The sequence below is a fragment of the Halichoerus grypus genome, chromosome 4 (genome assembly GCF_964656455.1).
Source record: "Halichoerus grypus chromosome 4, mHalGry1.hap1.1, whole genome shotgun sequence".
NCBI classification, from domain to species: domain Eukaryota; kingdom Metazoa; phylum Chordata; class Mammalia; order Carnivora; family Phocidae; genus Halichoerus; species Halichoerus grypus.
The window spans coordinates 126,118,671-126,146,191 of record NC_135715.1 but is presented as its reverse complement, the minus strand read 5'-3'; the positions used below and the strand labels follow the sequence as shown (position 1 = coordinate 126,146,191).

At 36.7% G+C, this 27,521-nt stretch overlaps 1 protein-coding gene across 9 annotated transcripts in view; it reads left to right on the top strand.

Annotated features, from left to right (window-relative positions):
* The window catches only part of KCNH7 (potassium voltage-gated channel subfamily H member 7), a 639,535-nt gene that overhangs the window by 554,069 nt on the left and 57,945 nt on the right, over positions 1–27,521 (top strand). For all 9 annotated transcript variants that reach the window (XM_078070889.1, XM_078070893.1, XM_078070894.1 and 6 more), the window contains 2 exons: positions 9,159–9,584; positions 24,608–25,007. In XM_078070889.1, the coding sequence (XP_077927015.1) occupies positions 9,159–9,584; positions 24,608–25,007 (826 nt within the window). The remainder of the gene's footprint in view (positions 1–9,158; positions 9,585–24,607; positions 25,008–27,521) is intronic.

Sequence of the window (27,521 nt, the reverse complement as noted above, 5' to 3'; positions counted from 1 at the left end):
CCATGCAGAACGTGCCCTCCTCAATACCCATCACCAGGCTAACCCATCCTCCCAACCCCCTCCCCTCTAGAACCCTCAGTTTGTTTTTCAGAGTCCATCGTCTCTCATGGTTCTTCTCCCCCTCCGATTTCCCCCCCTTCATTCTTCCCCTCCTGCTACATTCTTCTTCTTCTTTTTTTCTTTCTTAACATCTATTGCATTATTTGTTTCAGAGGTACAGATCTGAGATTCAACAGTCTTGCACAATTCACAGCGTTTACCAGAACACATACCCTCCCCAGTGTCCATCACCCAGTCACCCCATCCCTCCCACCCCACCCCCCACTCCCCACTCCAGCAACCCTCAGTTTGTTTACTGAGATAAAGAATTCCTCATATCAGTGAGGTCATATGATACATGTCTTTCTCTGTTTGACTTATTTCGCTCAGCATAATACCCTCCAGTTCCATCCACGTCGTTGCAAATGGCAAGATCTTATTCCTTTTGATGGCTGCATAATATTCCATTGTGTATATATACCACATCTTCTTTATCCATTCATCTGTTGATGGACATCTTGGCTCTTTCCACAGTTTGGCTATTGTGGACATTGCTGCTATAAACATCGGGGTGCACGTAGCCTTTCGGGTCCCTACTTTTGTATCTTTGGGGTAAATACCCAGTAGTGCAATTGCTGGATCATATGGTAGCTCTATTTTCAACTTTTTGAGGAACCTCCATACTGTTTTCCAGAGTGGCTGCACCAGCTTGCATTCCCACCAACAGTGTAGGAGAGTTCCCCTTTCTCCGCATCCCCGCCAACATCTGTCATTTCCTGACTTGTTAATTTTAGCCATTCTGACTGGTGTGAGGTGGTATCTCATTGAGGTTTTGATTTGGATTTCCCTGATGCCGAGCGATATTGAACACTTTTTCATGTGTCTGTTGGCCATTTGGATGTCTTCTTTGGAAAAATGTCTGTTCATGTCTTCTGCCCATTTCTTGATTGGATTCTTTGTCCTTTTGGTGTTGAGTTTGATGAGTTCTTTATAGATTTTGGATACTAGCCCTTTATCTGATATGTCATTTGCAAATATCTTCTCCCATTCTGTCAGTTGTCTTTTGGTTTTGTTGACTGTTTCCTTTGCTTTGCAAAAGCTTTTTATCTTGATGAAGTCCAAATAGTTCATTTTTGCCCTTGCTTCCCTTGCCTTTGGCGATGTTTCTAGGAAGAAGTTGCTGCGGCTGAGGTCGAAGAGGTTGCTGCCTGTGTTCTCCTTTAGGATTTTGATGGACTCCTGTCTCACATTGAGGTCTTTCAACCATTTGGAGTCTATTTTTGTGTGTGGTGTAAGGAAATGGTCCAGTTTCATTCTTCTGCATGTGGCTGTCCAATTTTCCCAACACCATTTGTTGAAGAGACTGTCTTTTTTCCATTGGACATTCTTTCCTGCTTTGTCAAAGATTAGTTGACCATATAGTTGAGGGTCCATTTCTGGGCTCTCTATTCTGTTCCATTGATCTATGTGTCTGTTTTTGTGCCAGTACCATACTGTCTTGATGATGACAGCTTTGTAGTAGAGCTGGAAGTCCGGAATTGTGATGCCGCCAGCTTTGCTTTTCTTTTTCAACATTCCTCTGGCTATGCGGGGTCTTTTCTGGTTCCATACAAATTTTAGGATTATTTGTTCCATTTCTTTGAAGAAAGTGGATGGTATTTTGATGGGGATTGCATTGAATGTGTAGATTGCTCTAGGTAGGATTGACATCTTCACAATATTTGTTCTTCCAATCCATGAGCATGGAACATTTTTCCATTTCTTTGTGTCTTCCTCAATTTCTTTCATGAGTATTTTATAGTTTTCTGAGTACAGATCCTTTGCCTCTTTGGTTAGATTTATTCCTAGGTATCTTATGGTTTTGGGTGCAATTGTAAATGGGATCGACTCCTTAATTTCTCTTTCTTCTGACTTGTTGTTGGTGTATAGGAATGCCACTGACTTCTGTGCATTGATTTTATATCCTGCCACTTTACTGAATTCCTGTATGAGTTCTAGCAGTTTTGGGGTGGAGTCTTTGGGATTTTCCACATAAAGTTTCATATCATCTGCAAAGAGTGAGAGTTTGACTTCTTCTTTGCCAATTTGGATGCCTTTGATTTCTTTTTGTTGTCTGATTGCTGTGGCTAGGACTTCCAATACTATGTTGAATAGCAGTGGTGATAGTGGACATCCCTGCCGCGTTCCTGACCTGAGGGGGAAAGCTCTCAGTTTTTCCCCATTGAGAATGATATTCGCTGTAGGTTTTTCATAGATGGCTTTTATGATATTGAGGTATGTACCCTCTATGCCTATACTCTGAAGAGTTTTGATCAAGAAAGGATGCTGTACTTTGTCAAATGCTTTTTCTGCATCTATTGAGAGGATCATATGATTCTTGTTCTTTCTTTTGTTAATGTATTGTATCACGTTGATTGATTTGCGGATGTTGAACCAACCTTGCAGCCCAGGGATAAATCCCACTTGGTCGTGGTGAATAATCCTTTTAATGTACTGTTGGATCCTATTGGCTAGTATTTTGGTGAGAATTTTTGCATCCATGTTCATCAGGGATATTGGTCTGTAATTCTCCTTTTTGATGGGGTCTTTGTCTGGTTTTGGGATCAAGGTAATGCTGGCCTCATAAAATGAGTTTGGAAGTTTTCCTTCCATTTCTATTTTTTGGAACAGTTTCAGAAGGATAGGTATTAATTCTTCTTGAAATGTTTGGTAGAATTCCCCTGGGAAGCCATCTGGCCCTGGGCTTTTGTGTTTTGGGAGATTTTTGATGACTGCTTCTATTTCCTTAGTGGTTATAGGTCTGTTCAGGTTTTCTATTTCTTCCTGGTTCAGTTTTGGTAGTTGATACATCTCTAGGAATGCATCCATTACTTCCAGGTTATCTAATTTGCTGGCATAGAGTTGCTCATAATATGTTCTTATAATTGTTTGTATCTCTTTGGTGTTGGTTGTGATTTCTCCTCTTTCATTCATGATTTTGTTGATTTGGGTCATTTCTCTTTTCTTTTTGATAAGTCTGGCCAGGGGCTTGTCAATCTTGTTAATTCTTTCAAAGAACCAGCTCCTAGTTTCGTTGATCTGTTCTACTGTTCTTTTGGTTTCTAGTTCATTGATTTCTGCTCTGATCTTTATTATTTCTCTTCTCCTGCTGGGTTTAGGCTTTATTTGCTGTTCTTTCTCCAGCTCCTTTAGGTGTAGGGTTAGGTTGTGTACTTGAGACCTTTCTTGTTTCTTGAGAAAGGCTTGTATTGCTATATACTTTCCTCTTAGGACTGCCTTTGCTGTATCCCAAAGATTTTGAATAGTTGTGTTTTCATTTTCATTGGTTTCCATGAATTTTTTTAATTCTTCTTTAATTTCCTGGTTGACCCATTCATTCTTCAGTAGGATGCTCTTTAGCCTCCATGTATTTGAGTTCTTTCCGACTTTCTTCTTGTGATTGAGTTCTAGTTTCAAAGCATTGTGGTCTGAAAATAGGCAGGGGATGATCCCAATCTTCTGGTACCGGTTGAGACCTGATTTATGACCTAGGATGTGATCGATTCTGGAGAATGTTCCATGGGCACTAGAGAAGAATGTGTATTCCGTTGCTTTGGGATGGAATGTTCTGAATATGTCTGTGAAGTCCATTTGGTCCAGTGTGTCATTTAAAGTTTTTATTTCCTTGTTGATCTTTTGCTTAGATGATCTGTCCATTTCAGTGAGGGGGGTGTTAAAGTCCCCCACTATTATTGTATTGTTGTCAATGTGTTTCTTTGCTTTTGTTATTAATTGCCTTATATAATTGGCTGCTCCCATGTTAGGGGCATAGATATTTACAATTGTTAGATCTTCTTGTTGGATAGACCCTTTAAGTATGATATAGTGTCCTTCCTCATCTCTTATTACAGTCTTTGGTTTAAAATCTAATTTGTCTGATATAAGGATTGCCACCCCAGCTTTCTTTTGGTGTCCATTAGCATGGTAAATGGTTTTCCACCCCCTCACTTTCAATCTGGGGGTGTCTTTGGGTCTAAAATGAGTCTCTTGCAGACAGCATATCGATGGGTCTTGTTTTTTAATCCAATCTGATAGCCTGTGTCTTTTGATTGGGGCATTTAACCCATTTACATTCAGGGTAACTATTGAAAGATAGGAGTTCAGTGCCATTGTATTGCCTGTAAAGTGACTGTTACTGTATATTGTCTGTGTTCCTTTCTGGTCTATGTTGCTTTTAGGCTCTCTCTTTGCTTAGAGGACCCCTTTCAATATTTGTTGTAGGGCTGGTTTCGTGTTTGCAAATTCCTTTAGTTTTTGTTTGTCCTGGAAGCTTTTTATCTCTCCTTCAATTTTCAATGACAGCCTAGCTGGATATAGTATTCTTGGCTGCATATTTTTCTCATTTAGTGCTCTGAATATGTCCTGCCAGTCCTTTCTGGCCTGCCAGGTCTCTGTGGATAAGTCTGTTGCCAATCTAATGTTTCTACCATTGTAGGTTACATATCTCTTCTCCCGAGCTGCTTTCAGGATTTTCTCTTTATCTCTGAGACTCGTAAGTTTTACTATTAGATGTCGGGGTGTTGACCTATTTTTATTGATTTTGAGAGGGGTTCTCTGTGCTTCCTGGATTTTGATGCCTGTTTCCTTCCCCAAATTAGGGAAGTTCTCTGCTATAATTTGCTCCATTATACCTTCTGCCCCTCTCTCTCTTTCTTCTTCTTCTGGGATCCCAATTATTCTAATGTTGTTTCGTCTTATGGTATCGTTTATCTCTCGAATTCTGCCCTCGTGATCCAGTAGTTGTTTATCTCTCTTTTTCTCAGCTTCTTTATTTTCCATCATTTGGTCTTCTATCTCACTGATTCTTTCTTCTGCCTCATTTATCCTAGCAGTTAGCGCCCCCATATTTGATTGCACCTCATTGATAGCCTTTTTGATTTCTACTTGGTTAGATTTTAGTTCTTTTACTTCTCCAGAAAGGGTTTCTCTAATAACTTCCATGTTTTTTTCAAGCCCAGCTAGTATCTTTAAAGTGATGATTCTGAACTCTAGATCTGACATCGTACTAATGTCCGTATTGAGTAGGTCCCTGGCAGTCGGTACTACCTCTTGTTCTTTTTGTTGAGGTGATTTTTTCCGTCTTGTCATTTTGTGCAGAGGAGAATAGATTAATGAGAGAACAAAATGCTAGCAGGGTAACAACGTCCCCAGAAAATATACTCTAAACAAATCAGAAAAGACCTGAAGCAGTGGGAAAAGAAAGGGAAAGAGAGAAAAAAGAAAAGGAAAGAAAAAAGGAAAAAAGAAAAAGATAAAGATAAAAACAAACAAAAGCAGAACAAAATAAAACAAAACAAAAACAGAATGTGATCAAATATGATCAGGCTGGATTATAGATCAGTGCCACACACTAGATTTTGGGTGTATTTTGGTCTGTTAAAAGAAAGTCCCTCCCAAAATTTTAAAGAAAGAAAAACTTATATATGTACAAAAATAAGGCTTGATATGATGAAGGGATGGAATATGACTGTAAAGATGGAAATTATAAAAAATTTTGAAAAAGGATTTGATAAGTTGTTTGAAAAAAGAAAGAAGAGGATTAAAAAAAAAAAGAAAGAAAGAAAAAAGGGAGAGAATGTGATCAGGCAGGGGAGTAGAAAAAAACCATACACTAGAGATTTAGAGTATATTTTGATCTGTTAGAAGAAACTATCTCAAGATTTTAAAGAGAGAACAACTTATATATATATGCCAAAAATACGGGTAACTACTATGAAGGGATAGAATATGACTTTAAAAATGAAAAATAAAAATGTTTTTTTTAAAAAAGGGATTGATAAGATGTTGGTTGAAAAAGGGAAAAAGAAAAATTCAAAAAAAAAAGAAAAAAGGAAAAAAGAAAAAAAGACAGTTAAAAAAAATAATTAACTTTGAAAGACTAAAGAATCATGGTAAAAAAGCCATGAATTCTATGTGCAGTATTCCCCTAGCGCTGGAGTTCTGCCGTTCTCATTGATCGGTAAACTTGGTCTTGGCTGGCTGTTCTCGCTGATCTTCTGGGGGAGGGGCCTGTTGCCGTGGTTCCCAAATGTCTTTGCCGGAGGCAAAATTGCCCCGCCCTTGCCGGTCCGGGCTAAGAAATCTGCTCGGGTTTGCTCTCCGGAGCTTTTGTTCCCTGCAAGCTTTCCGTACAGCTTTGGAGGCGGAGAGTGAAAATGGCGGCCTCCTAGTCTCCGCCCCGGCGGAGCCAAGAACTCGGGGTCCCGCTCCTCAGCGAGCCCCCAGAGAAAAGCAGTCAGTCACTCCCGTCTCCCCGGTCTCCGGCCACACTCCGCGCTCACCCGGCCTGTGACCGCGCCTTTGTATCTGGCACCCGACCCCGGGTGAAGTCTCCAAACCCAGCAGATCCCCGCGGTGCGCTCCCGCACCTCTCCTCCCGGGGGAAGAAGGTGAGTCTCCCCGGATCTGCCGCTTGTTGGGTCCCTGCTGGAGGAGCAGTGGCCTGACTGTGCCGCGGATCACAGTTTATAGCAACCCGGAGCTGAGAGCCCGCGCCTGGGCTCCGTCTCTGCAGCCGGCTTCCCTGCTCCGATACCTGGGAGCTCTGCCGCACTCAGGCACCCCCGGTCTTTCTGTGACCCCGAGGGTCCTGAGACCACACTGTCCCGCGAGGGTTCCACCCCCCACTTCGCCACCAGAGTGACGTCCCTCAGCAGAGCAGACTTCTAAAAGTTCCGATTTTGTGCTCCGTGGCTCTATCACTTGCCAGAAGCGGCCGACGGAGGCCCCTCCCCCGCCATCTATCCTCCCGAATAACGCCTCGGATTCACTTCTCCGCACGTCCTACCTTCCAGAAAGTGGTCGCTTTTCTGTTCAGAGAGTTGTTGCTATTCTTTTCTTCGATCTCCTGTTGAGTTTGTAGGTGTTCAGAATGGTTTGATCCCTATCCAGCTGAATTCCTGAGAGGAGACGAAATCCAGGTCTCCTACTCCTCCGCCATCTTGCTCCGCCCAAATATCCCTCTCTTTAAGAATGACTTTTTTTGTTGTTGTTGTTCTCTTTGGATAATTACATACCCTTTCTTTATGAGAGAAATTTGTGAATTTAGGGATTTGGAAATATCTCAGTAGTTCAAAGATTTTAGCCAAATTTTGTCAGAGTGCATAAAAGAATCTACTGAGAGAAGGAACTGGAAAAATAGAATGGGTCCATATTTTAGATGACTTTGAGAGGCAAAATAAGATTTCGGATTTTACTTTCTACACTCTGAATCTTCCCTGTTTTTTTTGTTTGTTTGTTTTGTTTTGTTTTGTTTTTAGAAAGGGATATTACATGGTAACACCTTAAGAGATGATCCATTCTTTCCAGACCAAAATATTATGGGCTAATTTTCTGTACTGAGCATAACAAGATTGGAGTTCTAACAGTCTGCAGTAATCAACTGACAGACTTTCCAAACATTATTCCTCTTTAGAGTTAGAGATAAAGATTGAGACCTTGGATTCTGAAAATTTTCAGTATTTCAGAAACAATGAAATCACTTTATTTTCCAGATTTCTTTTTTTACTAATAATTCCTGTCCTTTCTCATAATAGCTTAAAATAAAGCCATGTTTCCTATTCAAATTTACTCTGGACTGAAAAAAAAATGGCTAGGTTCTGTATTATTATTATTTTTTCAATTCAAATTAAATCAGTTTAGCTGTTACCTTAAAGCACCTTTGTCTATTTTAACTGAACTGTTATATTTAAAAATCATGCTGTACCTCATTTGTGGTTGTTATTAAACTTCTCAAGTTCTTTTTAAGATAAGAATGGTAGCTCATATGTGAAAAAAGGTATGAGATATGACAATGAAAATAAGATTTAAAATTGAAATTTGCCTATGATATTGTTATAATCAAGTTAAAACCTACAGGGATAGAATTACCAAGAACAGAGAAATAACACTCTTTGACTAACCAGTAGGGGATTGTCTGAGGTTCTTGCTGCAAAGCTGATAATATATTAGCTGTATTTAGGAGAATCTAGCCTAAAAATTTATTCAGTGAAATTAACTCTGAGAGACATTGCATATACATGGGATATTCATAATATAAGAGTATATATAACCCCCTGCTCCCTTAAAATATGTCTCTAGGTGCAATTTGTGGAGCCATCAAAAAATTTTCATTTTTGTAAACCCCTATATTAAGACTAATTACATTTTTCGGTAACGAGATAATCTTTTTGCTTTGAACTTGGTTCTTGAAACTTAGTCTAAAGTTACCAACTCATGAACTTTTCTACTGGGATGTGATTCAAGTTTAGTTCTAATTTTTTCAGATAAACTAAGATTCTACAAGATGAACTATTTTAGTCTACCAATGTCTTATCATGTAGAATAAATCTCAGGGCTTAAGTGCCCATTGGTGCTAATAATCTTGCAACATTTCCAGACCGATATTCTGAACATCTCTTTGCACCATTCTCTCTTTCTGATTCTCTAAATGTGATGGAGGAGTTTGGGTGAAAGTACATTTGTCCCAGAATAGAAAATATTCTCTCAACTTTTTAGGAAAAAGACTCCTTTGTGTTTATTTTAGTCTCGTGTGCCTTTTTTCTAATGTTAAAAACAGATTGCAGGTGGGAAAATTGTAATTAAAGATTTGAATGAGTTGGGTTTAATTTATCAAGGTTTAATTATAAATTAAATATATGTAAATTTAATATGAACACAGATCCAAGTAGGCTGCTTCTGTTCATTACAGACAATCCTTTCTGAGGTTTGAAAACTGAATTACTCATGTATCAGACTGATTTTATGATTTTCTAAAAACAGCCATGTATTTTTATTTCTGAGTAGTAGTATGTTCCAAAAGAACCAGTAACCACTCCTTGCTTTCTCGGTGACAATATTCTTTACTTTTCAGTGAAAATCATGTTTATCAAGAAATACCAGTGGAGTTTTCTGGGGTCAAATATACTGCAGAAAGGGTGTTTATATCGGGTCCTTTAAACTATGTGTTTTTCATACATCCTTCACAGTTATATGCATCCTGCCTAATAGATTTTGATGTATAATTACCTTAATATTTCTGTAGGTTAGAAGATCAGATAATGACATTTTTATGTAGTGTGCGATTTTCTTTTTTTGATCAGGTTCTCTCTTTAGGAGCAGATGTCCTGCCAGAATATAAACTGCAGACCCCACGCATCAACAAGTTTACAATATTGCACTACAGCCCCTTCAAGGCAGTCTGGGATTGGCTTATTCTGCTCTTGGTCATATACACTGCTATTTTCACGCCCTACTCTGCAGCCTTTCTCCTCAATGACAGAGAAGAACAGAAAAGACGAGAATGTGGCTATTCTTGTAGCCCATTGAATGTGGTGGACTTGATTGTGGATATTATGTTCATCATAGATATTCTCATAAACTTCAGAACAACATATGTAAATCAGAATGAAGAAGTGGTAAGTGATCCGGCCAAAATAGCAATACACTACTTCAAAGGCTGGTTCCTGATCGACATGGTTGCAGCAATTCCTTTTGACTTGCTGATTTTTGGATCTGGTTCTGATGAGGTAAGTGCTGCTTAAGAATCTTATTTTCTGAAAGATTGCGATTACAAAAGTGAATCTATTTCAACTGCAAAAACAAAAAACAAAAACCAAAAAAACCCACAAGTTGTTGCTTTACAAACTTCCCGTATCTCAGAGATGAAATTCATTTCATCGGAAATGCTATAAAATGAAATGGGACAATCTTGCCACTGCAAATACTTCACAACTCTCTCTTTTTTTGTTAAGAGATACTAAAGACTATTTATCTTTTAACCAAGAAAGGAAATTTTGGAAAAGTGTTTCATAGCACATAACACATTTCCAGGCTGTAAAATCTCTACATGTTAACTTCATGGGTATAAAACTGTCAAAGTTGAAGATGTCTCTTTCTTTCTTGACTCATAATTGTGGTTTGAGACAGCAGGAACTTGTTTTATGTTCAAATTATGTGGAAGAGGCATCTTCTAAAATGTCTTGTTCAAAACTCTTTCTCTTAAATAGTATCTAAAATGGAAAAGACTTCTTGTGTTCCCAGTATCTTATGAAGCTGGAAACTTCAAGGAAATCTGACAAGTAAGAGTACAGTGCATTTTCTGGTTGGAGTCCATAACTTTAACCAGATTCTCAAGGGGTTCTTTGATCCAAAAGCAGTTAAGTTCTCCTAAAGTCCCCTCCATTTAATTGCCATGAATTTTTATTGTAAATAATCTTCCTGGATTCTATAATGGAAAGACTTACAGAAGATGTGAAAGTAGTTCTCAGGGAGTAGCTTGAGAAAGATAACCTCAATGTGTTGAGTTTTAAAAATTCAGGTTACTTTTCTACCTGAGAACCCCATCTTTTCTTTTTGTTCAAGAGATCAAATATCAAAATGCCTTCTGCAGATGTTTGCTCCCTGACCAATTAAGGCTTCAGGAGAAAAGAATCCTCCTCTGCCGAGGGGAACAATTGGTTTAGAAGTAAATTCTCTCCAATAGATCATGCCTGTTGAACTCTGGTCAGTTAAGAACAGGGCAGTAGAGGGGCACCTGGGTGGCTCAGTCGGTTAAGCATCAGACTGATTTCAGCTTTGGTTCTGATCTCAGGGTCCTGGGATGGAGCCCTGCGTCAGGCTCCGCGGAGTCTGCTTGAGAGATTCTCTCCCTCTCCATACCCTGCTACCACTCTCCCAGCCCCTGCTTTTTCTTTCTCTCTTTCTCAAATAAATAAGTAAAATCTTAAAAAAAAAAAAAAAGAGCAGGGCAATGGAGCAATATGTTCTTCCTGGATTCTACAAACCTTACACAAAGCCTCAAGCCTGACTCTCCTCATCAGTAAGGATAATAATATTACTTCCCCTCTTACATTGTTTTATTTATTTTTAATTTGAGGCTCTAATGAGATAATACCTGTGAAACTCTTAGAAAAATAATCAGAAAAAATTAGCTGCTGTTAAACCAGTTGAACTTTTCATGTTAGATACTCCTAACTTTGGTTGTTAATTTAGAGGCAAGAAAGCAAAATACTTCTTGATACTTATCTTTATGAGTTTCTTACAATGGGTGATCCATGTATTTACATCAAATAAGTTCTTATTGATAAACAATAGAGTAAAATCTCACTCTTTCAAATTTTAAAATATGTACACCAATAGCAAATTAAATTTCAACTTGATGAAATAAAAGAATGGGTGAACAAATAAATAGGTAAATAGGATCATTAGGGGAAGTTGATTTACTGATGAGATTTAATCAATAACAATTAAACCAGTATTTGAATATGCTGATTAAAACCATTAAGGTAGAATTTCTAGGCTGCAACATTTGATTAGTTTATTTCTAATTTCTATATCACTTGAAAATAATAACATTAAAATATGTGATTTTGATGATCACTATTTCAGACAGGACTTCAAGAGAGCTGAAACAAAAATCGTGATTCATGTTAGTATAGGATGAAGTAGTCTCTGGGAAAAATGATGTCTGGACTATGTTTTCCAGGTAGCATCAAGGAAAATGTGAAGTTTGCCTCAAAGAAAGCAATGCCAGGTCTCTACTCCTGTGTGCTTTCATGGGCTCCCCCATGGTCCCAAAGCTACTCCTCATTCTTTTAAGATGTGATATGATATGAGAAAAGTTCTGACTTTGGACTCAGACCTGGATCTGACTCTCCTCTTTGCCGCTTACTTGCTATATTTTGGCAAGAGACTTAACTCATTAAGATTTCATTTGTGTTTCTGTAAAATGGTGAAAGGTCTGTTCTTATGATTTTAAAAAATAAAGCAGGGGCGCCTGGGTGGCTCAGTCGTTAAGCGTCTGCCTTCAGCTCAGGTCATGATCTCAGGGTCCTGGGATCGAGTCCCGCATCGGGCTCCTGGCTCAGCGGGGAGCCTGCTTCTCCCTCTTCCCCTGCTTGTGTTTCCTCTCTCGCTGTGTCTCTCTCTGTCAAAAGATAAATAAAATCTTTTTAAAAAAAAAAATAAATAAATAAAGCAGCATATTTGAAGAGACTAACTCAGTACCAGGTACATAGTAAGTACTTGCCAAAGGTTACTCCTCTTCTCCTTTCCATCCCTTTGGATTAAAGTCTGTTTCTTAATGAAGTCTTCCCTTAAACTCACATGTTACCACAGTAATCCATAAATACTTTAATTAATCTTTATTCAATAAATACTGAGTGTCTCTGATCTTACAGTAGTTATTAGATTAGCTAGTTGCAGTTAGGAATCCTGAAGAAATGGGAGACAGAAAGGAAATATTTTGAGGATGGTTATTAGGTTGCAAAGCAAAGGAGCATGGGACGTATTTTAGAGGGAGGTATGTAGGCATCTAGGATAGCAAGTGGAGGGCTGGGTCTGGAAGGGGCATAAGGGTGTCAGCTACTGGGCTGAGTGGGTTATGAGCGGTAACAACAAGACCAATGATGAATTGGACTACTTTATACATTTTTCAAGGGTAATAATGAAGATATTTCTTTTATATACAAAATATATTATATAACTATAATCAGGCTTTTTTTCTTTTTTTTTTATCATGTTATGTTAATCTCCATACATTACATCATTAGTTTTTGATGTAGTGTTCCATGATTCATTGTTTGCGTATAACACCTGGTGCTCCATGCAATATGTGCCCTCTTTAATACCCATCACCAGGCTAACACATCCCCCAACCCCCCTCCCCTCTAGAACCCTCAGTTTGTTTCTCAGAGTCCATAGTCTCTCATGGTTCGTCTCCCCCTCTGATTTACCCCCCTTCATTTTTCCCTTCCTGCTATCTTCTTCTTTTTTAGTTTTTTAACATATAATGTATTATTTGTTTCAGAGGTACAGGTCTGTGATTCAACAGTCTTACATAATTCACAGCACTCACCATAGCACATACTCTCACCAATGTCTATCACTCAGGCACCCCATCCCTCCCACCCCCCACCACTCCAGCAACAGGCTTTTTTTAAAGATTTATTTATTTATTTGAAAGAGAGAGCAAGGGTGGGGGGAGAGGCAGAGGGAGAGGGAGAGAGTCCCTAAGCAGACTCCCCACTGAGCGCAGAGCCCAACCAGGGGCTCAATCCTAGGACTCCAAGGTCATGATCTGAGCTGAAAAAGAGCCGGATGCTAAACTGACTGAGCTACCCAGGTGCCCCTATAATCAAGCTTTTAGTTAGTTTTTCAATACATAGTGATATTTCAGAATGATACTTTTCCAAAAGTGTATAATGTCATGTAGTAAAAGTATCAAAAATACTTAGCTTCTATTTTTGTTTCTGGCAAAAAAAGAAAAATGCTTCTAGAAAAAAAGAGATCTTATATTCAAAGGAACTAATTTGGGAAGTTTCATCACATGAATATGAAAAAAGAAAACTTTTTGGGATTTTTGACCCAAAACTAAATGGCAAATCCTAAAATCATTAAGCTAGAGGTCACTCTGATGAGAGATTATCCAGTGCAATGTTTTTCAAACTGGAGTATCATAGAGGTGACTGAGAGAGTTGGCCTGAGTTCAGAGGCCCTCAAGAATTGACATCAGGACAGATTGATAAGACTCAGAGCCATCCACCTCTACTATAAAGGATTAGCTCGATTGTGTCTGCTATACCAGTTGGAGTTGCATGTAATTTTTTTTACAAATTTTAATGAGAATTGACTTAACTCATTTTGCCATTTCCAGAAAGTGCTGTGGTAACCTCTACTCGAGTAGGTTCATTCATTCTGTAAGCATTTATTGAGAACCAACTACTGCCAACATGCTAGACTCTGCGTTTACAAAAAAGAGTAAGACAAGGACCCCACTGACTGGGAACTCACAGTCTACAAAGGAGAAGAGCAGAGGAGCAGAGAGAATACTATCTGATAAATGCCTTAATAGCACCATGTACAGGGGGACACGTGAGCATGCAAGGGAGGGTTCCTGAATACAAGTGGATGTTTTTCAGGTAGAAGGGGTAAGAAAGTCATGCCAGTTAAAGGGGAAGCCCATTAGAAGCATGGAATTACAAGGTGTTGGTTCCCAGTCCTATCAGACCCAATATAACAAATATTTTATAAAGCCCCTTTTATTATTGTTAAATAAAAGTCATAAATAGTATAGCCTTTTTATACACATAATTTCATAAATATAATATATAATGCCTGCCCTTAATATAAAGAAGAAATAAAAGAAATGTGTTCATAATAAAATACCTAGTTGAATATATAAATGCTCCAGGCATGTCTACGTTAAATGATATAATGAAATTATCAGATGTTTGTACCTAGTTATAATGAGGAAGTCCATATTTGAGCAATAAACTCAATAGTAAGTTGAATATTAGTTTCTTTTATATTTTCATTTTAACATGAGGGTTGAATATATATGTATGTGCTTACATGGGTATACATGTGTATGCATACACACATACAGGTAGATACGTATACACACACATATATTAATATTTACACACGCCTAGAAATCTCATGACTGTGACAACAACAACAGTGGACTGACATAGCCATGCTGTATACACACAATATACAATACCACAGGACTTGCTGTCACTGAAGATATAACTTTCTGGAACAGTAGACAATTCTTAGTAAAGGTCCAAACTAAACAAGTGAATTATCTCTCAGTTTACAAAGTAGTTAAATTCCTGGATATTTTAATGAATATTAAAACATGCAAAAGTGAACATCTGTTTATATGTAAAACCCAGCATTGAAGCTCAATAAATAAGTTTGGGTTTTGCCAATACAAATGACTGTGGGGCATTGAAAAATTATATAGGACACAGATAATTTTTTTGCTGTTGGAGACTGCTGTAGGCATTATAGGACTTCTACTTGCATCACTGTACTGGGAAGTAAGGAAAAATTCAGGAAGATGGTGTCAAATACTGTAAAGACATAAAGTAGGATGAAGACCGGAAATAAATCACTGGGTGTGTCAGTTCACTATGCGTTGCTATCGATTAGATGAGATATTGGCCACAGCCAAACTGAAGTGGCTTCAGAAATTAATAGGAAGCAAGTAGGGCCCCTTCTTGCTAGAATCTTGGTAATAAAAGGGTTGGGGGGGGAAGGCAGTACTGGAAGGCTACACATGGTGAAGGAAAGAGTTACTGTTTTTGTTTCTGCTTTTCCCCCTTAAGAAGTTCATGAGCTGACAAGAAAAAGCCATGTGGTGCAGAATGACTTCCGCAGGTGGCTAACTTGGAGGAGGACATTAGGAACGATTTGGGGGGAAGTGCCATTTGAGTTGAGACTTGACCGGAAAAAAACTAGCCTCATGAAAATACATGCAGAGCATTTAAAGCAAAAGAAAACACTAGTGAAAATGGCCCAAGTGGGGAACAAGCTTGGTGTGTTAGAACAGAAAGAAGACCAGTGGCAGCTAGGCTGAACCATAGTGAGTTGGGAGTTGAGTGCTAAGATAGGAGGATGCAGAGACAGGGACCAAACTGTGCGCAACAGTGACATTTGGGGTTTATTCTGGCTGCAGTGGAGACTTCCAAATCAGAACAGTATGATCTAATGGACGGTTTTAAAGACCTCGTGGCTGATGTCTGCAGACAATTTAGTCAGGTTAGAAGCAGGGGAAGGACTTAGAGCTTTTGCTATAATGTAGCAGGAACAAAACAGCAACAGCTTGGACCACATGGTGGCAATAGAGGTGAGGAGATAGAGATATATCTGGAATATCGTAGAGGGGAGCTGTGAGGGCTTGTTGATAGATTAAATACTGTTGGAGGAGTAAGAAACAAAGCAGAATTAATGATGGTTCAAAGATTTTGTTGTTTCTTTCTTCTCGTTTGAAATATTTTGGAGGAGGGAGGTCCTGAAGTGACTTTAGTAGGTGGCCGTTCATTTATCCAGATGGGGAAAAACCTGGGGAGAAAAAGGTGCATTATGGGGGAGAAATTCCTGTTTGGGCCACGTGAAGTTTGAGGCGCTGATCAGTCATCCGAGTACAGATGGCATATAGGCAAGTCAGGGACTCCATGAGCAACTAAAAAGATACATACGTGAGTCTAAGAAAAAGAACTGAGATCCATTAAATTATAAATTAGATATAATCATGGCAAAGATTGGTTTAGATCAGTGCTTCTACCTCAGGACCATGCACGGATTTCAGTGTGGAGCTCCTAAAAGAGTTTGGAGATTCATAGTTGGTAGGTCTAAAGTAAAGCCTTGAAACCTGCATTTTTAAAAGTGGCAGGAATTTCTGCTGTTTAGATATCCAAGATCTGGTGGCCTTATCTGGAACAAAGAGGAAGTCCATGTGCTCATGGGTGAACATTTCTACAAAATAAAGACATAAATAATCAAGTAAAGCAGTGGTTTTAAACTAAATATAAGGACAGTCATGATTTCATCATCACTTAATTCTAACTGAATTATTAAAATGTTTCTTCTATGCATCACAGCATCTCAGATGACCTTAGAGAAAACAATTTTGTTCATGTCAAATGACTTCCTTGCCAATTTCTGTAAATGGTAAGATACTATAACATTTCAGTTTTTATTTACATTCAACTCTGAAGAAGGAAACCTATTCGAATTTTGGATCTATATTATTTTAGCTATAAAACATATATCCTAGCAATGCTGAGTATAGCTTGGCATATACATTTTTTTCTAAAGCCGTTATATGAGCAGAATTGCTCACTTTTTCAAAACAGTCATTTAACTTTTTAGCTTAAGTAAATGTAAATCTCCTACTAATAACTAGAGGATCTTTAAAATGTTAAAAAAAAAAATATGTTGAAGAAAGGAATACTGACAGGGGCGCCTGAGTGTCTCAGTCTGTTAAGCATCTGACTCTTGATTTCCACCCAGATTATGATCTCAGTGTCCTGGGATCGAGCCCTGCATCACTGGGCTCTCTGCTCAGAGGGGATCTGCTTCTCTGTCTCCCTCTGCCCCTACCTCCTACTCATGCTCTCTCACTCTCTCTCAAATAAATAAATAAAATCCTTAAAAAAAAAAAAAAAAAAGAAAGGAATACTGACAATAACTAGGCTTGCCTATGGCATTAGTATCTTCCTGATGTTAATGCCATCCAGAACGACCAAGGAAGGAAAGGATTCTCTATTTCTTAATTTTTGCATCATCAAATATCATGCCATCCATAGCAAATTATCTCAATATCACTGATGCGAGAGAACATTATTGACTCTGTCTCCAAAAGTCAACTTTTCATTATCTCCCTCAAGTTTTCCCATATTTTGTTTATCTGTGGAAAATCTTACTTTCAAATATATCAACTGTTAGAATCTAGAGCATTCTCTTTAGCTACACACTTCATTAACCTCTTCTTCTCCTGAAAATTAGTGAGGTTTGTTGATTAATTACTTCCTTTGTGGACCTCTCTCCATTCCCATTTTACTGTTATTTTTCATGAATCCTGAATACAGGCAAGGTCTTTGAAACCTAGGTATATACAGTGCTCTTCGAGGGAAAGTTTTAATAGAAAAGAGGAGTTTCTGTTCACATTGATATGTTTGTTTCATTAGTCTGTTAGATGTATCATAGAATGGATACAAGGGAAAACTTAGCAATCATCTGTATAGAAATTCTGGTCGCCTTGTCAGAATTCTTTCTGAACCTGATCTCTACAGCAGTTGCCATTAGTTTGTTAGATGTGAATTGCTAAAAAAAAAAAAGAAGAAGAAGAAGATAGCAGGAAGGGAAAAATGAAGGGGGGATGGGAAATCGGAGGGGGAGATGAACCATGAGACACTATGGACTCTGAGAAACAAACTGAGGGTTCTAGAGGGGAGGGGCGTGGGGGGATGGGTTAGCCTGGTGATGGGTATTAAGGAGGGCATGTATTACATGGAGCACTGGGTGTTACATGCAAACAATGAATCATGGATCACTACATCAAAAACTAATGATTTAATGTATCGTGATTAACATAACATAATAAAAAAAGATAAAAATAAAGTCACATGATAAACTAATGTAATGTATGGTGATTAACATAACATAATAAAATTAAAAAAGTGAATTGTTAAAACATTAGACATATTCATGGTCAAATTTAAATAACAAAATACATTTTGAAGAACTGCATACATAATATATTTCTACCCATAGAGTGACTGTGTGTCCATTTAGATAGTTCTTGAGAGTTAAGACAGATGTCTCCATTGGCTTGTATTTGAGGCTGTTGGTCATGCCTCTAAAAAATCTGCAGTATGACAAGTGAGGGACACAGGATCCTCAATGAAATTATTTTTGAACCAAGGAAATATAAGAACATTTCATCAAAAAAATATGTTTTGCATTAAGTTGATCATTTTTTCATCATGTATATGGGATCTATTGTCTACAATTTGCTAGAGATGACATAAGGTTCAATTTTTGGTGAAATATTTCTCAAAACAAGTCAAATTCCCATTTTAAAAATATAACATCGATAGCTTTTTATTCATTGTAACATTTGCTTCCTACTATTTAAAATAATTTGATGACCAGTTTTTCATGTTATTGTAACTAAAGAAAGGGAAAGTGAGTTCAAATTGCAGCAAAATAGAATGTTAATTATAAACAAAATAAAAATAAACGCATCTTGACAGTAAAGGTTCTTAAATATTGGAGTGAGTTTCACAGGGAGCTTGTAAAATCTTGTGTCTGAAAGCCTGTTTGTGGAGGAATTTGTGAAGTTCGGTATGAATAAAGAAAGGATAAGCTAGGTGATTTCCTTAAGGTTTTTTTACATAATCAAAATATGGTTTTTTTATTGTATCAGTGAATGTGTCCTTAGAAATATTGAAAAAAGTGTGACTCAAGCTGCACAAAGAACTCAAAACTAGTTTCAATATTATTAAGTTTTATTGGGTAAGTAATTCATGGAATGATATATACAAACACCAGAGCTTAGAGGGAATTGAAATAAAATATAAAGCAAAACATGAGTGTAGAGTTATGAAATGTATTACTCACTAAGTGTTCCAAACTCCCCACATGTACCCAAATATTTCTTGACAAACAGAACAGAATGATGGATTAAGTAGAAATTTTCAGTGATGATTCATTCTTTCAATCCTGTAGACAAAACTGAAGATCACATACTTATATTTCCCCATTTATAAAAGAATAATTCTATCCATTTACTACAGGCAAAAGTTTTGGAGAGTAAATCTCTGAAATAAAGTATTTTAAATGTAAGATTCTTAAAAATGCTTACTTAAAATTATTTTGAAAAATTATTTTGAAATCTTATTGAGCATAATATTTTCTCTTATTGATGAGGTTTTCTCAGTTCAACCGTAGCTACATATAGTCTTGAGAAGAGAATTGTTTGATAATAGTAAGAAATCCCCAGTTCTAATTTCAGGCCTTTAGAAAGAATTCCACTTCCACTAAGAAAGGATATTACCTCATCTATTGTAAAATATCTAGGAAAAAAAAAATCACATAGTCTTCTTGAGTCTGGGTCTGGTATCCTACGTGTTTACAAAATTGCAATTTGTTTAGAGTATATATTTTTATTAAAATAAAGTTTAGTTAAGAAAGTCATACTTAATAAAGAAAACTAACTTCTACCTCAGTATAAGAAAATATCTAAGGCTTTATTTTTAAAAATTTTATTTATTTATTTGAGAGAGAGAGAAAGCACATGCCAGGGGAGAGGCAGAAGAAGAGGGAGAAGCAGACTCCCCGCTGCGCAGGGAGCCTGATGTGGGGCTTGATCCCAGGACTCCAGGACCATGACCTGAGCCGAAGGCAGACACTTAACAGACTGAGCCACCCAGGCGCCCTGAAAGTATCTAGGGCTTTATTAAACTATGCATATGGGTACGTTTTTTAAAAAATTGAAATTGGATGATATGCTTCAGCCACCCAGAAATCTGAATAATTTGAATTGCCAAGGGAAGAGTCATTTTACATTTAAAAAGTTCTGACAAAATACATTAAAAATAAAAGTTTTAAATAAGTATTCTTTCTTTACCGTGGCATTCAGGCAAAAAGAGTTTGCAGTATCATTCAATCACAGTTAAAAGAGTTCAGGTCTGAAATGGCATAGGTACTGATAAGGCAGAGCCATGGCTTCTTAGAATTCATTATGTCTCCTTTGCTACAGTTTACGAACAGAACCAACAAAACAAAGTGCCTTGCTTCAATCTACTGCCAAGTAGCTCACCTCTTTCTCCATATTCTTTATTATTATGATGTGTTTGTAATTCATAATCACACATAAGTCTTGGGAGCTCTTACGCTTTTTTAGTCTACCAAAAGTAATAGTAAACAGACAATATTTTTTCTAATACCAGTAACAAGTTAAGAAATAACATCTAAGAAAATTTTTTACCTCTACTATTTTTTAAATTATTGCAATAGGTTAAAAGATAGTTTTATTTCTATTTTCAAAAATTGGAAAAAAACCCACAAAAATAGATTTACATAATATGTCTGAGTATTACATGAAATTAGATACACTGTGAGAGAAACGTGTATCCTGAAAACATTCTACTTAGCCAAGTTTTGATGTTAACACAACTAAGGTAGTTGTTGGTCCCATTTTTTATTTGCACATAATACAGAGAGAGTACATTGAACTAAACAATGGGGACTAATATTCTCCAACAAATCAGCAAGAGGAGATTGATCATTCTTTAGGCTACTCTCTCTGAGATTTTGGTGCAATCGTTTTTCTCTTTGTGTAATATGGGCAAAACACTTTAAATCTTTAAAGAGATATTTAAAGAAGAAGAAAAGAGTTATTGCAATCTTAAGTGTCATCTACAAGATATGCGTATCTTGTAGGCAACAGTAGCTAAGGATGAATGCCCAGGTGTGTTAGCAGCATCTTGACAACACTAAAAATAAGATCAAGTCATTTGTTACATTGTCAAACAACATATGTAGTTATGCTTGGGTATATGTTATGGAATCACAAGAGAATGGCTTTGACTGTTGAAATCAATTTTCACTCAACCTTATGAAGCAACTGAAAGGTAAGACAACTGTTTAGTAATTTCTTCCCCTTTTCTCTCCCTCTGCCTTTCTTTCCTTCCCTCCCTCTACCTTCCCCTTTTCCTCTCTTTCTCTCCTTCCCTCTCTACAACTGCAATTATTTTGTAGGAATAATGTCAGTTGGGTTGAGACTTCATCATGTGCTATATTTCTTAAACCTTTTTTTACAGAAAAGATGTTACTTATGTGTTATTATATAAATTATATTCATTTATCTGCTTAGAGAACTTACTATCACCTAGGTTTTACATCTTTTTGATACAATCCTAGAAGAAACAACCAGTGTTTTTTTGAAGGGAGGGAAAAAGGAGGGAGGTGGCTTACACAGCAGATTGATTTTTTTTTCTTTTTTTCATAACATCATTTTTGTTTTACTATCTTGGCAGCCAGAAGAGTCGTTAGTACTTATTATCAAAATATGTTATTAAAACATCTCATTTGTTTTGAAGCATTTCACTTCATTAACCAAATACCCTAGAGAATTTTATTATATTTCATTTATTTTGAGGTTCAGAGAGAAATTTTCTTTCAAAGATAAAAAGTTTTGAACAATAATCTTCAAATACTTCTGATTTCTCAACACAAGTAAATAGGTAACAGAGCAAGGAGAAAAAATAAACACACAAACTGAAGCTGTGAAGTGTAGAAAGAGACACATTGAACTAGGGCTATTCCTGTTACTGAAATCCAAGCAGCCAGTGCATCTAGATGAGGCTCTTGTCTTTAAAATTCCTGCCATTTCCTGAGGAGGCCAAAAGGCCAGTGTTGAAAAGCCTCCAGGTGGAATTCTAGCTATCAAAGTAGTGCATTTGGAAAATGTGTTAAGTTCTATCAATCCATTTCACAATATAATGTGCCTGCTTACTGATGGAAACTAAAGCACATGGGATATTTAAATAACACAAAAAGCTTGTATTTACAGGGCATTATCTACAACCCTGTGAGGAGGCATTATTATACCCATTTACAGATGAAAATTTTGAGGTTTAGAAATTAAATAAACAACTTGTCCAAGATGACAGACTGGTATGGATGCAGAATTCATACATCCATTTGTTTGTTCCAAAGTCCTAACATATAACTGATCAGCTAAAACAGACATACGAAAACATGCTCAACAACACTCATCATCAGGGAAATACAAATCAAAACTACAATAAGGTACCACCTCACACCTGTCAAAATGGCTAAAATCAACAATATAGGAAACAAAAGATGTTGACAAGGATGCATTGGTGGGAATGCAAACTGGTGCAGCCACTCTGGAAAACAGTATGGAGATTCCTCAAAAAGTTAAAAATAGAACTATCCTACAACCCAGCAATTTTAATACTAGGTACTTACCCAAAGGACACAAAAATACTGATTTGAAAGGGCACACACACCGAGATGTTTATAGCAGCACTATCAACAATAGCCAAATTATGGAAAGAGGCCAAACATCCATCAATTGATGAATGGATAAAGAAGAAGTGGTACATATATACAATGGAATATTACTCAGTCATCAATAAGGGTGAAATCTTGCCATTTGCAACAGTGTGGGTGGAGCTAGAGTGTATTATGCTAAGCAAAATAAGTCAAAGACAAATACCACATGATTTCACTCATCTGTGGAATTTAAGAAGCAAAATAGATGAACATAGGGAAAGGAAGTAAAAAGAAAGAGAGAGAGAGGGAGGCAAACCATAAGAGACTATTAACTATAGAGAAAAAGCTGAGGGTTTCTGGAGGGGAGGTGGGTGGGGGATGGGCTCAATGGGTGATGGGGATTAAGGAGGGCACTTGTTGTGATGAGCACTGGGTGTTATATGTAAGTGATAAATCACTAAATTCTACTCCTGAAACCAATATTACACTATATGTTAACTAACTAGAATTTAAATAAAAACTTGAAACCAAAATAAGAACCAACTAAATTAAAAAAAAAAATAGCTCATCAGTTAAAATGTTGATAATTCAAATGATGGAAAGTTGACTTTTCTTCCAGAGAACTACCTTATACTAACTTAAACTCTCCATTTATTCATTGAGAAGAGATACACTCTTTACATTTGTGAAGAAAAAAAAAATACTATTTTCTTTATTCCACCTTAAAAATTAGTAGCTCAACATTGGAAACAAGGAAGACCCACTTCTCCACACATCCCATAATGAGTAAAGACCAGAGCCCAAATGTGATATGCACATCCTAACTGCATAATCTCCTCTCACCTCTAGAAGCTTACAATACAAACTGAAAAGAATTCAGAGGAGACCGAAGGATCTCCCCTTCTCCTAGTAACCACTCTGGCACAAGAAAAAGAAGAAAGAAAGAGAGAAAGAAAGAAAGGAAGAAAAGAAAGGAAGGAAGAAAGAAAGAAACTACAACACTTATTATAGAATATTAATAAAACTATTTTTCTTAATATTTAGTGCTTTTTTCCCATCAAGTCAATATGAATAGATAGAGGGCGATAACTATGACATGTGCTATTTTTTTAATTAAAATATAAGTGTTCTTAATACAGTTGGATATACTCTGCAAAATAAACACCAACAATGAACACATAAAATGACTCAATAATTGATTGGTAAACACCATGTAACTATGGAATAATTATATGCTCTGTGAATTATATAGTACTTATAGCTGACATTATTTAGGAACCCTAAGAAATGAACTTGTAATTTGTACTTATCAGATTTCAAATCCAAACAACCAGTTAAGTATCCTGTTATTATATAGAAGTGTCCTATCATTAGATACCTGGTCAGTAATAATCATGCAATTAGTTACACATATCACACCCCAAAGAAAAATACATCATATCATTGGGACATCAAGAAACAATTCATCAACTTAGCACATTTAGAAAGGAAAGATGAATTTAAATATAGTGCATAAGGCATGCATACAATCATCTGATAAGTCTCCCAATGACCTGCTTGCCTGGCTCTTCTCAGTATGCGGGTCTCTCTCAACTCTAACGTCAGCTCCTCAGCAAGATCTTCTTTGGCCTTTCCTTATAAAGTCACCCCCACAACACCCTTTATCATACCACCCTGTTTTATTATCATTATCACACTTTTCACTCTGAAATGAGCTTATTGTTTGTTTCTTTAAAAAAAATCTCTCTCTCCCTAAAAGACAGTGACACTTAAGATTACAATAACTCCTCATTAGAAAAGGCATTTTCTTTAGTAAGTAAATGTCTCTTTCTGTTACAAAAGTGATCATGTCTGCCTGCTCAACACTATAATCCCAGTGTGTGGCACTTGCTAGGCACACAACACACAGCAATGTTTATTGGTGAATAATTGATTTACTGAGTATTTATCTTCAAGGCACTTGGTTAGAACATAAAACTAGACAGATGGAGTCTCTGTCCCATGAGTCTTGCATGTCAAGATAGTGAATTAATGTACCACAGACTTTCAAAGTATTTTCCAAAGCAGATGTAAAATTAAAAAAAAAAAAACTAACCTTAATACTTAATTCAAATATGCATTTATCCTCAATGCTACCATATTGTTTTAACCTGTGTCTACCTACTTTGCTTCACAGGAACATACACGGAATTGTTTGCCAACTGTTTCTGACCATACACATTTATTTCCACAGACAACAACATTAATTGGTCTTTTGAAGACAGCTCGACTCCTTCGTCTTGTGCGAGTTGCCCGAAAACTTGATCGATATTCAGAATATGGCGCTGCCGTCCTAATGCTCTTAATGTGCATATTTGCCCTGATAGCTCACTGGCTGGCTTGCATTTGGTACGCAATTGGGAATGTAGAAAGGCCCTACCTGACAGACAAAATTGGATGGTTGGATTCCTTAGGACAACAAATTGGGAAACGATACAATGACAGTGACTCAAGTTCTGGACCATCCATTAAAGACAAATACGTCACAGCACTTTATTTTACCTTCAGCAGTTTAACCAGTGTAGGATTCGGAAATGTGTCTCCTAACACCAATTCGGAGAAAATCTTTTCAATCTGTGTCATGTTGATTGGCTGTAAGTAGATTTCTCTTTTGTTATCTATTAGGATAAAATATCATAAAATTGATATCTATAGACAATTCCAAATAAGGCAAAGAAAAAATTATAGAAAACTGTAGAGATAATGGAATTACATATATGGGTATTATATTCTATGAAACCTGATTCTCTCTGTGAAAGGGAGATACCAAAAGGACTTTCAGCACCTCAGAAAACCACAAACATAAAACTGGAGTGACATGGATCTTGTGATTCCGGAATTGAGACTTGTAGTTCACTTCTGCTGCTGTAAAAACATTGGTAGTTGTTATTTTCTATTTTAAGCTGAGGCCAGATTAGAATGGGAAAGATTCGTTTACATTACTAGATAGATATATATATATGTTTCTAAAAAGAAAAAATGTATTTGTATATAAAATATATAGAATAGAAATATATATTTTATATATCTGTATTTATAGATAGATATATACACAAATAAATATATATATGTATTTTTCACCACTTATTGACTAAAAATTCCTTTCCCTATGATATTATGCCAAAACTTAAGTGATTGCTCTTTACCTTGTAATGGGGTGATGACATTAACATCATTAAGAGATATGTTTTTGGAATAAGAAACAAAAAAATTTTGCATTAAACTAAAGATGTTTTAATATTTTTAAAAATCATACTGCAGAGTCACTAAAGATAACTGCTGTGACACCAAGCAGCAATTGACAAATCCATAATGGATTTTTAAAGCTTAAAAAAGGGGCATCATCCCTAGATGGTGTACAGATCTGAAAATAGATCCAGAGTTTATTTTAAACAGCATATTGACTAATGAAATGTACTTAGATAAGTTTTATTTATGAAATTTAAATCAATTCACCCGGTTTATTGTTCATTATATTTAAAATATATTTTTCATATATAAGTTTTAGTATTATTATTAGTAAGATTTGTATAGACAAATAGCATTATATTGAAATAACTTTTAAGATATTGTACAGATTCAGGCTAAGTCTGGGCTATAAACACTGAAGTAGCCTTGCACCCAGAAGGAAATGGAAAAGGGACCTACTAGGAAACAGAAAAATTCATTCCAGAGAGATTGAATCTCTCAGAACAAACACAGTCCCAACCACTCTGTGATTATAACTGCTAGTAAATACCTTATAGTGATTATCAATTTTAGTGAAATAGGTAGCAAACCAAGAAAATTTTTAAAAGTTTGTTCCTAATTAAACACCTGTGTAGAAATATATATACTTTACATATATATATATATATATATATATATATATATATATATATATATACACACACTTTTAATAAATAAAACAGAACCTGCATCTTGAAACTTAGAAATTGCTAGAAAGAATTTTCTAACCTGCTAACCACTTAGGAATTCCCATCACTTGTAAGGATTATGTTAAATACATAGGACTGTTTATCATATGAATTATTTTAAATTAAGGAAAACTCAGTTCTTTATTTGGTCCATACCCAATCTCTAATCCCTAAATCAGGATAATTGGCAGTCTTTTCTCCTTCCTTCTTTCTTTCTTCCTATTTTCCTTCTTTCCTTCCTTCTTAAACATAGCACAAGGCTATTTCTGTTGATTCTTTAAGGATACTTGTTTTCTGCAGGTATTTTTCATCTTTTAGAAAAAGAGAAAACACTCTAGTTAACTGAATAGAGTAAGATAGAACCACATTCCACATAATATACTTTATTGAACAATGGACTTGGTTCTACAAACCTTAATCAAAAGGGAATTATGTAGAGCTCAGTGTCACACAGGAAAAAAATTGTAAGTATTCTGGAGAGTTCTTTTTTTTTAAGATTTTATTTATTTATTTTGACAGAGAGACACACAGCGAGAGAGGGAACACAAGCAGGGGGGGTGGGAGAGGGAGAAGCAGGCTTCCTGCCAAGCAGGGAGCCCGATGCGGGGCTTGATCCCAGGACCCTGGGATCATGACCTGAGCTGAAGGCAGACACTTAACGACTGAGCCACCCAGGCACCCCTTCTTGGAGAGTTCTATCATCACCTGTTATGCTACAAATAAAGAAAAAAGGTCAAATTAAGACTCAAAACTTAATAAGAATGCTCCAAAATGTGCTTAGCCATTTCATGTATATCGATGCATCTACACATGATATTTCCATTCAGATCAACTGTGTTAGAAAATGATTTGGTTGTGGGGGTGCCCGGGTGGTTCAGTCATTAAGCGTCTGCCTTCGACTCAGGTCATGGTCCCAGGGTCCTGGGATCGAGCCCCACATAGGGCTCCCTGCTCCGCGGGAAACCTGCTTCTCCCTCTCCCGCTCCCCCTGCTTGTGTTCCCTCTCTCGCTGTGTCTCTCTCTGTCAAATAAATAAAATCTTTAAAAAAAAAAAAATGATTTGGTTGTCTTTGTTTAGTTATATTTCTACACTAAATGTATACTCCTTAGATCTGTGGGTGGCCTGATTTAAGCCTAAAATAAAACACAGTATCTAAAAATATAATGTAAAATATTGTATATGTACTACTA